The sequence below is a fragment of the Carcharodon carcharias genome, chromosome 11, assembly GCF_017639515.1.
Source record: "Carcharodon carcharias isolate sCarCar2 chromosome 11, sCarCar2.pri, whole genome shotgun sequence".
Lineage (NCBI taxonomy): Eukaryota > Metazoa > Chordata > Chondrichthyes > Lamniformes > Lamnidae > Carcharodon > Carcharodon carcharias.
Genome location: NC_054477.1, coordinates 23,999,431 through 24,012,145, shown reverse-complemented (window position 1 = coordinate 24,012,145; position 12,715 = coordinate 23,999,431). Strand labels below are relative to the sequence as shown.

Here is a 12,715-nt window from a genome sequence, read left to right as displayed (position 1 = left end):
TCTCTTGTTGGAGATGGTCATTGCCTGGCACTTGCGTGGCGTGAATGTTACTTGCCACTTGTAAGTTCAAGCCTGGATATTGTCCAAGTCTTGCTGCATTTGGACATGGGCTGCTTCAGTACCTGAGTCGTCGTAAAAAGGTGCTGAACTTTTTGCAATCATCAACGAACATCTCCACTTCTGACCTTATGATGGAAGAAAGGTCATTGATGAAGCAGCTGAAGATGGTTGGGCCCCGCACACTACCCTGAGGAACTCTGTGCTAATTAATTAATGTGCTAATTAATAAAGTTCTTTGTTAAGAAATAAATAGCGGCAAATATATAATTACTGAACATGCCATAAAAAATTGTTGCTGTGAAATATTTTGCTAATTTACTAGATAATGAAGCGCAGTTCAATACAGAACAACCTTGAAAAAAATGCAAAAACATAAGCACCATTTACTGGAACGTGGAAAAGATGTTTTGAAATTTATATTCAGTAGTTGTCTAAAAGCTGTATTTTGTACAAAAGCCTCAGAACACATTCAACCTAAGGCAAGTCAAGATGTTATTAAAGAATGTAAAACTGAATGAGAAGGGAGGATTCAACATTATATATCACAGTATCTTTACAGTGCAGGAGGCGGCCATTCGGCCCATCGAGTCTGATGACTGAGAAACAGTTAATGTTTTGTGTCCGTATGACTCTTTTTCAGAGCTCTGAAGAGTCAAATGGACTTGAAACGCAAACTCTGTTTCTCTCTCTACAGATGCTGCCAGACCTGAGTTTTTCCAGCAATTTCTGGGTTTTTGTTTTAGACTTCCAGCATCCGCAGTATTTTGCTTTTATTATAGGCAGTATTTATTGCCCCTTCCAATTTGAGCTGAGGGTATTAAGAATCAGTATAGTGCAGAACTGGAGTCACATGTAGACCAGATTACGTTGGGATGGTAGGTTCCTTTTCCTGAATGAAAACGATAAGTAAAGAACTGGACATTCTGGGGCTCTTCTTCTGGAACAAAGAGACGAAGAGGACACTGGATATAAATTATAAAGGAGCTAAAATGGAGTGGATGTGGAAAAACTGTCTCCGCTTATGAGTCTGGAGTAATGGGGCATAAATATTAGATAGCCATTAATAGGTGAAATGAAGAATTTAGTAGCAATTTCTTTACACAGAGAATGTGGAACTCTCTGGCAAATGAAAAAGCTGAAGTAAATGACGCTGACACATTAAAGGGGAGGGTTGGCACATACACGAAGGAGAAGAGAATAGAGAATTTTGGGAGCAGTTTGGGCAAATTTAATTAGAGTGGGAGGCTCTTATGAATTATAATTATTGGTGTATATAATGTTGAGTTTCTATGTTTGCTTACCAGTCTCACATACAGGACTGGTAAACGAGACATTGCTTTGGTTTATTTGAAGAAACAATACAGGGTTGCTCGGCATACTTTATGGGTTCAACAACTAATGAGGACAGCACTGCAGCAATTCTACGCGCACACGACACACACTACTAGCTGCTGCTCACATGCTGCTCTACATCCTGGCTACTTGCTCATTTGCACATTCCCATAAGACGATATCACAACATATACCAGTTGGGCTGAATGGGCCGATTCTAGATCCTATGTAATCAGTGAACAATTAACTTTTTGCTTTTACCTTTTCTAACTTTTTCATCCTTTAAAGATTGGCTCTTGCTGTACTACAGGGGTAGAAGCAAGCTGTTTGGTGAGTAGCTGGTAAGCGGTTAAGGTCTATTCTATTCCTAAGGTTTAAAATAGTATACAAACTGGTGGTAAGGTTAATGAAATGAATTTTAAAAAAAGGAAAATTAATTGAATACAATAATTTCAGTAGTTAATAAAGGCACATTGAGGGTGGCAGGATAGGCAACGTGCCGTGGCTGCGCATGTGGGAGCTCCTGGATACAGGGTAAACATGTCTGCAGTAAGTGTTTGCGGCTTGAGGAACTTTGGCTCAGAGTCACTGAACTGGAGGCTGAGCCAAAGACACATGCAACACATCAGGGAGGGGGGAAAAGTTACCTAGATACTTCGTACCAGGAGGCAGTCACATCTCTTCAGACAGTGATTTGGTCAGTGGTCAGGGACAGGAGGCTGTGACGGCGAATGAGGCAGGTAAGGGGGTCCAGAGGGCAGAACCACAGGAGCCTCAGTCTTTGGTTTTGTCCAACAGGTTTGAGGTTCTTTCAGCTTGTTTGGGTGAGAGTGGGAGCTACAGGGTGGATGAGCTGACTGACCATGACACTGTGGTACAGGAAGCTATTCATCTGGGGAGAGCAAAAAGGAATGTAGTGGTAGTAGGGGTCAGTATAGAGAGGGGGATTAACACTGTTCTCTACAGCAAAGAGCGAGAATCCAGAAGGCTGTGTTGCCTGGCCGGTGCTAGGGTTTGGGACATCTGCTCAGGGCTGGCGAGGAAGTTGCGGTGGGAGCAGGTGGATCTAGTCAGTGTTCCATGTAGGTAGCAATGACATGGATACAACTAGGAAAGAGGCTCTGCACTATGCAGACTATCAGTATGAGGAGCTAGACACCAAATTAAGAAGCAGAACCCCAAGAGATAATAATCTCTGGATTATTCCTTGAGTCATGTGCAAATTGACATAGGGCAAAAAGGATTAGAGAAATTAATGCGTGGCTCAAAGACTGGTGTGGGAGAAGTGGGTTCCAGTTCATGGGCACTGCCACCATATTGGGAAAAGTGGAATCTGTACCGTTGGGATGGTCTACTGTACCATTGGGATGGTCTACACCTGAACCATGCAGGGACCGGTGTTCTAGCAAGCCACATTATGAGGGAAGTAGAGGGGTTTAAACTAAACAGTGGGGGCAAGGGATCAAATTTAGGAAGATGTAGTAAATCAAAGACAAGAGAGAAAAGAGAGAAAGAGAGAGATGGGAAATGATGAACAAACCATGACAGGAAGAGACAGAGAGTACAAAACTAAGGGTATATCAGCAAGTAAGGCCAGAGGTTACAAAAATAATAAAAGGATAAAACGAAACGCTCTGTATCTGAATGCATGTAGCATTTGTAACAAAACAGATGAACTGAAAGCACAAATAGAAATAAATAAGTGCAATCCGAAAGCTGTTATAGAGACATGGCTGCAGGATGACATAGATTGGGACATCAATATTGAAACGTACATGACATTTAGGAAGGACAGTAAGCTAGGAAAATATGGAAGGGTGGCTCTGTTAATTAATGACGGTATTAACACAACAGAGAGGGATGGCCTAAGTTCAGGAACCCAGGATGTGGAGATGTTTTGAGCAAAGATGAGAAATGACAAAGGCAAGAAGTCACTTGTGGGAGTGGTGCACAGCCCTCCTAACAGTAACCACATGGTAGGGCAGAGTATAAAGGAAAAAATAATGGGAGCTTGTCTGAATGGCATGGCAATTATCATGGGGGATATTAATTTACATATTGACTAGATAAATCGGATAGGAAACGGTAGCCTTGATGAGGAATTCATAATGTGCTTTAGGGATAGTTTCTTAGAACAGTATGTTCTGAAGCTTACCAGAGAACAGGCTATAATAGACATGGTATTGTGCAATGAGATTGGATTAATTAATGGTCTCATTGTGGAGGCGCTCCTAGGTAGCAGCGATCAAAATATGATTGAACTTTACTTTCGGTTTGAGGGAGAGAAGAGTAGGTCCAAGGCTAGAATTTTAAACTTAAAGTAAGGGCAATTATGAGGGAATGAAAGCAGAACTAGCTAAAAAGTGAACTGGCAAATGAGGTTAAGGAACAGTTCAATTGAGATGCAGTGGCAGACATCTAAAGGGATATTTCAGAATATTCAGAATAGATACATTCCAACGAGAAAGAAAAATTCCAAGGGGAGGACCCACCATCCGTGGCTAACTAAAAAAAATTACATCAAACTTAAAGAAAAAGCATATAATTGTGCAAGGATGGGTGGCAGATCAGAAGACTGGACAGAATATAAAGAACAGCAAAAATGACTAAAAGGTTAATAAGGAGGGAAAAATTAGAGAGTGAGAGAAAGTTGGCTAGAAAATCAAAAGCAGGTAGTAAGAGTTTCTATAGATATTTAAATAAGAAGAGTTAAAGTGAATGTTGGTCCTATAGAAAGTGAGCCTGGGGAATTTGCAAACTGTTGGAGCGGTGGGCTGATAAGACCCTAGGATGAAGTCCATCAGGACCTGGGGATTTACTAGAAGTGGGTAGTGAGATAGTTAATGCATTGGTTTTAATTTTCCAAAATTCCGTGGATTCTGGGAAGGTTCCATTAGTTTGAAAAATAGCAAATGTAACTCCTTTATTCAAAAAGGGAGGAAGACAGAAAGCAAGGAACTGTAGACTAGTTAGCTTAACATGTGTCATAGATAAAATGTTAGAAGCTATTATTAAAGATATTATGGCATTTGTTATTATCTCAGCTGGTGTTACTACTGGATAAGTCAGACATCAGAGTAGAAGCTGGCTAGATATATCCTAATTTTTATTTTTGCTTTAAAAACATGGAGGATGGCTACTGAACAGTCACAGGAGTCTGCTGTTGAACTTTTAACAAAAGAATAAAACATTTATTAAACAAGAAATGATATATATTACATGACTCTTTCAACCCAACTATACCTTTACAGTTTGAATCAAATTTGTAAAGGTAACACTAGTTTTGGGACCTTTCCTCTGGTTTGGGAAGTCTGCTCCTTGCAGCTCCTGTCCTACCCCTTCTGGCACTTTCTGCAGAATGGCCCTTCAACTCTGGGGATGTAGAAGGTCACCTGACCTTCTTTTCATACTGTTTCGCTTTCTTCCAATTCTTCTGCGCAAGCGCTGAACCGTCTTGAAATCTAAAAAAACGAGAAAGAACAAACTGCGCTTGTGCACAGGTCCATTTAACGGCCTGAAGACATGAATGTGCACCAACTGTGCATATACAGCCATTCTCCGGCCAGCACATGCACAGAAGCTGCTCAGAGAAAGGAACAATATGCGCATGTGTGGCCTTTTTAGAGCTGGCACATGCAGAGAGACTTGAGAACTGTAGTTCTCAGCCTCTGTTTTCAAAAGGTAAGTTTTTTTTTCTTTTCTTTAGGGCTCATCACACCTTTTCTCTCAAAAGATAGAAAGCTTTGCAATAGTGTAGGTTTCTTTACAATGGCTGTACACCTGCTTTACCAGAACTTATGAACTGCTGACAAATAACTTATTACATTCCATACAAATAAACTCATTTCACACCCACACATCATATCCTACAATTACAAAGATTTAACTAAAATAAAAGTTAACAAATGTAACAAGATAGCAGAATTTACACATCACAGAGCTTTTGTAACTCAAACTTTATCTTTCTTTTTCCTCTTATTCCCTGTCTTTAACTCAACAAAGAATGTTTTATTTAAGTCCAAAGCCCAATCACCCTTTTTGTTAGCAGTCGGCGTAAGTCCATTCTCAATTTCATTTTCAAGTTCAGTGATAGGTTCCCATTTTGAGATAATAAGGTCAGAATGGCACTTTTGGGTGTTAACTCATTTCTCCTCTGATCAAACTCTCTTTTAGTTGTTTCAAGAATGTTATTGAGATGCTTTTCCTGTTCACAAAAAAGGGTTTCATACCCCTGCTTGGTTTGAGCTTCAGGCATTTTACAATCTTGTTGTTTCCTCCAATCCCATTTCAAACAGTCTTTTTAATTTTCTTGAAGCAATGTCGATCACTTCCTTTGGAGTTTTATTGCTCTTTCTAACCCTTCAATTCTTTTACATAATCCATAAGCTATATATTTCACTCCTTTGCCGGTTTCAAATGGCTTTTTGCAAACTGTCCACTTTTCTGGATTCCAGCTGTTGCATCTCGAGTGTTAACATTGGCAAGCATCCTTAAGTCTGGTCTTTGACCCTCCCAGATCATTTTGAGGTTTCAGTCCTTTTTGTTGACAATTCTTAATTTTCAATTCTGCAGGCACTTCTGTTGCTTCCATAGGTCCCATTACTGAGATTGATACATCAATAATGTTACTCGCATTGCTTCTATTCTCAACAGGATCATAATTCGGCAAGGAGTTTTTAGTCACAGGAACAACTTTGGAACAGTGACACTTCATACCACATATCTCCTCTTTCATTTTCTCCAGATTGCATTGAGATTCAAGAACCTCATTGCTCTTTGCACGACGAACTTCCAACAGTTCACTAATTTTGGTTTTTAACTCAGCATTCAACCAATTGTCCTGATTCACCACAAATTTGTTTTCCTGTTCAAGGCATTTTTCACGATACTTCATAAAGACTTTAGATGCTTGAAGTTCATGAAGTTTTAACTGAAGATGACCTTCATCAAATCTGACTGACCTTTATCAAATCTGCTTCTGCAAGTTTATCATTTAGACATTGAGTCCTCAAGTCAAGTGTTCTACTTTCTACAACTTATTCTCAATTGTTCTCACCAATTCTCTTCTTTCATTAGCAAACTCCTCTTTCATACGTGAAATTTTGTACACTGATCAGGTTTTCCTTCAGTCGCTTATCAGCAATAGACATCTCATTGTTGGCCACAGCAATTTTTAGAAGTTGGTTAAGATTAACATGATCAACCACCTGCTGCAATACAGTTGTCACCAAATTACTGTCTCCACTAGTCAAATTATTACCCAGAATAAAACCTACCCCTTCCATAGATGAAAGGAATAATTCCCATCATAATAGTTCTGTTTACAAAGTCACTTCATAAATTGACTTCACACGATGAAACAGGTGCATAACTTCTATTAATACCCCTTTTCAATAGTTTAATGAAGATAAAAGTATTTGGAGCACAAATTGTATCATCAGTCACCATCAACAACTGACCTGCTCCAGTATCCCTCTAAATTTTAATTTGTTTACTTATCTTGTCAGAGGAATAAGATAACTTTTCTCCCTTAGAGACAAAACATTCAGAACCTCCAGCAGCCTGACTCTAGCAGTAATCAAAGAAGAATTCTCTGGACTATCCTGAGCCACATCACCCTTTCCCATAGGTTTTGCAGGAACACGTTTCACCTGTACCACTGCTAGAGTTTGAAAACTATTTCCTTTTCTGATGCAACCTTTCCTGAGGACTCCTTAGGCGTTTCTACTACTGCACTAGGCCTCCCATTTAATTTCCAGCAATCAGTTTTAGTATATCGTTTATTACAATAGAAACATACCATTTTTTAATGTCACTTAGGCTCTAGTCCATCTCTTCTATTATTTTGGCATCATTCTGTTTGCTCTCTAGAAATGTTATCTTTCCCATTACCATATTTTCTAGTTCTCAAATTTTCTTGTTGATTCGCATACAACCATTTCCTCCCCTGTAACTGCCTGTGTGAGATATCATAGGTATCTGCAAAAACTTCTGCTTCTCATATCTTTGTTATTTGAAGCTCATCTAAGTCTTCATGGTTACTGGAACAATATTTCGGAATTCTTCCATAATCAAAATTTTCTTCACATTCTCAAAAGTTTTCTCTAATTTTAGTGATCAAAACCATTGATCCCATAACATTTCTTTTTCTCTTTCAACTTCTACAAATGTCTGATTAGGTTTCTTTCCTAGAGTCCTAAACTTTAATTGATAAGCTTCAGGGACAAGCTCATAAGCATCGAATATTGCCTTTTTAACCAGTTCATAGTTTGCAGATTGTTCCTCTGCCAAACTAGTGACTAATTTGGTGTATTGCAGCAGATCATGCTAATCTTATCCATAGCTGTACCTGTCAGGACACTTTGTGCCATTAAAGTCCATGCATCCTTTGGCCACTTCAACTTCACAGCTATCTTCTCAAATCATGTGAAACATCTTACAACCCCATCCTCTGTAAATTTGGGCACTAAACGAAGATTTTTAGTTAAATCAAATTTCTCAGGGGAATCAGAATCATCATCTATCTCTTCTTTCTTCCTTTAAACTTTTCCCTAGCTAAGGTATGTTTGCCTAATTTCTTTCTCTCTTTGAAACTCAAAGCATTCCATTTCTTTTTCCTTTTCCAATGCAAATGTTTTCATTTCCATTTCTTTTGCTCTTATTTTTTTTTCTAATTCAAGTTTTTTCATTTCTCTTTTCCTTCCAGTTCAATTTTTTTTCTGATCAATTTCTTTTTCAAGTGCAAGCTTCTGCCTTTATCTCTTTCTATCTCAAGCTGCATCATTTATAACCAAATTTTTGCTACCTCTAGCTGTGACATGCCAATTTCAGGGATCCCCTCTTTTAATTCTAAATGCTGGGCAAGTACTTGAATCATATCATCCTTAAGAAATTTCACTTTTATCTCTACCTTCACTTTATCTGCTAACTCCCTCAGTTTAGCCTCAGTTAAGGATTTCAAATGATCCACTGTTACATCTTCTACTCCCAGAAAAGTCTTGCAACAGTCAAAGCCACTTTTGAATTCCAACCAGTGTAATATACTTTACAGCAAATCCTGCTCTATGCACAGTAACTCCATGTCCTTATTTCTTTGAAGATTTCCAATCCCACCAGAGATCCCATCTCATTATGATATCCTAGACAAGCCCCCACTTTACAATGATCCCAGCTGGTGTTACAACTGGACAAGTCAGATGTCAGGGTGGAACCTGGCTTGATATATCTTAACTTTTATTTTTTTTTTAAGAAATGTGGAGGGCAGCGACTGAACAGAGTCACAGGAGTCTAAAACTTTTAAAAGAGTATAACATTTATTAAACAAGAAATGATGAATTATATTACACTACTCTTTCACCCCAACTATACCATTACAGATATATACAAATTCAGAAAGATAACACTAGTTACAATACCTATCTTATACTCTAATGTTCACAGTAAGTATACAGTCTATGTAAACGAATAGATGAACTGTGCTCAGACACACCACACTTCAAAACCAAGCTTCTAAGGATTTCTCATCAACCCTCCAGACAGTTGTCACACAGTGAGCCAATCAGTCACACTGAAATCCTGTCTTTCTCAAGAGGGCTTCCAATCCCCATATTTGAAGAACAGGCCTTGGAATTCTCTCCCAAACAATGGTTCCACTCAGATGTCTTCAACAACAATCTACCTCCAAGGTTTTGCACTCTCCTTTCCTATGTTCCTTTACCCTAGATCTCTATGTGCAATCAGGCTTCACCCTCCACACACAATCAGGTATTCGGCTGTGCCAAACAGGACACCACTGCTCCAAAAACCTGTAGTAAGGAGTCACAGCCCTTCGGCTGTCTTCTCAGATCTCCTGGCTTCTCATAAGCCCACTTCGTTCCTTGCAGAGCTCTCTCTCTAATTTGGAGCCTTTCCCTCTGTTCCTTATTTTCAAATCCACTGAACAGGACCAATTTCTAATTTCCGTCCTTGTTCCTTGACTTAACTACCTTTCTGGAACTCCCTTCTGTCCCACTCCCTAGTTTTGGGAGCTTGCTTCTCTGGTTTGGGAAATCTGCTCCCTGCAGCTCCCATCCTGCAGCTTCTGGCATTTTCTGCAGAATGGCGCTCCACTCTGGAGAAGTTGATGGTCACCTGAACTTCTTTTCGCGCTGTTTCACTTTCTTCCACTTCTCTTCTGCGGAAGCGCAGAGCTGACTTGAAATCTAAAAACACGAAAAAGAACAAACCGCGCATGTGCGCAGAGCCGTCTACCGGCCTGAAGATGTGAACACACCCTAACTGTGCATGTACGACTATTCTCCGGCTGGCACATATGCAGAAGCCGAAGTTCAGAAAAAGAAATGATCTGCACACGTGCGGTCATTTTAGAGCTGGCGCATGCACGGAGTCTGCTGGGACCTGCAGTTCTCAGCCTCTGTTTTCAAAAGTTGAGGTTTTTTCTTTTCCTTAGGGTTTGTCACACAAGGCACTTAGAAAAATTTAAGGCAATCAGGCAGAGCCAACATGGCTTTGTCAAAGGGAAATCATGTTTAACCAATTTATTGGAGTTCTTTGCTGTGAATAAAGGGGAACCAGTGGGTGTATTGCACTTAGAAAGGGAGTTTTTCCCTCTGAGCGGTTTATAATGTGAACAAACTACAATGGAAATTAGTGCTGTGTTGCTTAGCAAACTCAAAGAATAAGCACAGAAACAAGCTGAATAAGTATCTAGTTATTAACAGGGTAGGTGGTTAAAGAATACGTATACAATAAAATCATCAAACACCTCGTGAGACTCACCCTGAAATGCAATTAACCAGTGTTGAGTATTTGAAATGGTCATTTATCATTTGATTATTCTCATGGGCAAAGAAATGTAGAATTTGAGTTGATGCTTAAATTTGTGTTTGGTCAAGTATTTTAATGATTTAGTCATTTCTTTTCTGACTATAACTGGAGGATATTGAGAAAGTACCAAAGAACCCCAGTGCTTAATCTTCAGGCTTTTAAGTTGACACAGGAACAAGGTGCAGCAGGCCCAGCTTCTTGGACAGTTTCTGGAAGTTTTTTTTTATTCATTCAAGGGATGTGGGCTTCACTGGCTGGTTAGCATTTATTTCCCATCACTAGTTGCCCTTGCGAAGGTAGTGGTGAGCTGCCTTCTTGAACCACTGCAGTCCATGTGGTGTAGGCACCCCCACAGTGCTGTAAGGAAGGGAGTGGCAGGATTTTGATCCAGTGACAATGAAGGAAGGGCAATATATTTCCAAATCAAGATGGCGAGTGACTTGAAGGGCAATTTCCAGGTGGTGGCGTTCCCATCTATCTGCTGCCCTTGCCCTTCTGGAAGTTATGGCCCTGATGCAATACATAATCCTTAGCAATGTATTTAATAGTTGACAGTATTTATGCATGCAGTAATAGTGACATAATATAATAAAAATCTCAAAATACAACTGTTACTTAGAAATTCTGCTTTTCATTTCTGAGCAATTTACTTCAAACCATAGAATTTTCACTTGGGTTGAGCATGTTGCCTTCACCGGCTTTTTTTCCCATGAGGGGGTGGGGAGGTGAGGTTAGGTGAGAGACAGATGGGCGAAAAGGAACAATTTCCAATGGATTTTCCAATGTGAGTTGGGGAATCTGATAACTTTCTACACCAGGTATACAGTAGTTAAGCAATACTACCTACCAGACTCTGCTCAATAAGAAGACAGAAAAGAACAGCGTTGCCAACTTCTCGTAAATTTTGGAAACACACAGTCTTCAGTTCCGCATATTCCACAATGTCTTTCAGTTGGTGGTGAAAGAATTCCAGAATTCCTGCCATTTAGAAATATAATTTGTTAAACCTAAATGATTACACATTTCATGAAAATAAAACAAGGGAATGTTAACTTTATCTATTGTATACAGCCATTAGGATGAAGGAAAACCAAGACCCCATTTGTCTTTCCAGTGGTTTAGGTAGACATTAAAGGTCTTGAGATGACTCAAAAAACAGCAAGGATTTCTTGAGCTTTTGGTATGGAGGTGGGAAACTGGAGCCAGGTTTGTTTTCCGGTCAGGAACCCGCATCCAGTGGGAAACTGAATAAATTTAAGATTTTCACGTCGTTGAGCCCTTAAGTTAGAATGGATGTGGATTTCTGTTTCAATTAAGGACATTGGGTGGACTTCCAGCTTCAGAGAAGCACCTAGCTCCAATACAAGGCAAGTAACTGCAAGGGTGCTACAATAAGAAGGTGCCCGTTCAGCCACTTTTCAAAAGTTTAATTAAAAATATAGCAACCAGCCAGGTGACCATTGTGGGGTGGGGGGGGTGGGGTGGGGGGGGGGGTGTGTGTGTGTGTGTGTGTGTGTGTGTGTGTGTGTGTGTGTGTGTGTGTGGGGTGGGGGGCCTTCCACTGGGGACTATTGGTTGTACCTCCACCAGGCAGGCAGGAAGAGGCTGTAGGCCTACCAGGAACACTGGCACTCTGGCCAGCCAGTTGGTCTGCCACAATCATTTCAGGAGGCCTTCTAGTTTCCTGACCTTACCTTAAAAAGGATCTTAATGAAGTTAATTGCCTGCCTCATGGGGGTGGACTGCCTTATTGGGCCCCAAACTTGCCTTCCCCAAAATGGCCAGCACTAGGTGCGGTGTCCCAAAACTAACATGCTGGCCGGCAAGATCATTTTCAAGGCTGCTCATTCACTACATCTCCGCTCAGGACTTGGGGCAGTGGGCAGGGACATGAATATTCAGTCCCTGGTGTCTGGCCAATATTTCTCGCCCAACTACTGTCACCAAGAAAAAGTAATCAATTATTATTTGTGGGATCTTGCTATACGTAAGATGGTGTCTTGTTCATCGAAATATGGTTATTTGTTATATCAAAACAATTTATTCTATGCAAAGTGCTTTGAAATATGAAAAATGTTAAAAGGTACTACCTAAATGCAATAACTTTTTTGTAATCTTAACCCACTCCTTTGTTCTGGGATAAAAGCTTGTTGGTTCTGAAACAATGCTGCATTTTCTTTTGTCAGCCAGGTGCTTGACATGTGCAGAAATATATTACTAAGGCATCAAGGCATGCGAAATGTTACAGTATCTATCAGACGAATGCAGACTCAAGAGCTTTTGTGCAGGTTGGCTAAAGGAGAGAATCGTCAAGTGTTTTCAGTGATACTGAAGTTTAATAGCTTAGAACCACACAGTTGATCAATGCAGGATATTGGTAAATATTCTGTCACCTTCTGTCAGAACCACACTACATGTTTTGGCATTGGCTTGTATGGTTATCTGGATGAACGTAAGCTGCTGTGAGGTCTTCCTTGCCAAGTTCCATTAATGAGAC

The 12,715-nt window shown here is 40.0% G+C and overlaps 1 protein-coding gene across 3 annotated transcripts in view; it reads right to left on the bottom strand.

Annotated features, from left to right (window-relative positions):
* The window catches only part of cyfip1 (cytoplasmic FMR1 interacting protein 1), a 229,254-nt gene that overhangs the window by 15,811 nt on the left and 200,728 nt on the right, over positions 1 to 12,715 (bottom strand). For all 3 annotated transcript variants that reach the window (XM_041198917.1, XM_041198916.1, XM_041198915.1), the window contains exon 26: positions 11,066 to 11,196. In XM_041198917.1, coding sequence (XP_041054851.1) covers positions 11,066 to 11,196 — 131 coding nt within the window. The remainder of the gene's footprint in view (positions 1 to 11,065; positions 11,197 to 12,715) is intronic.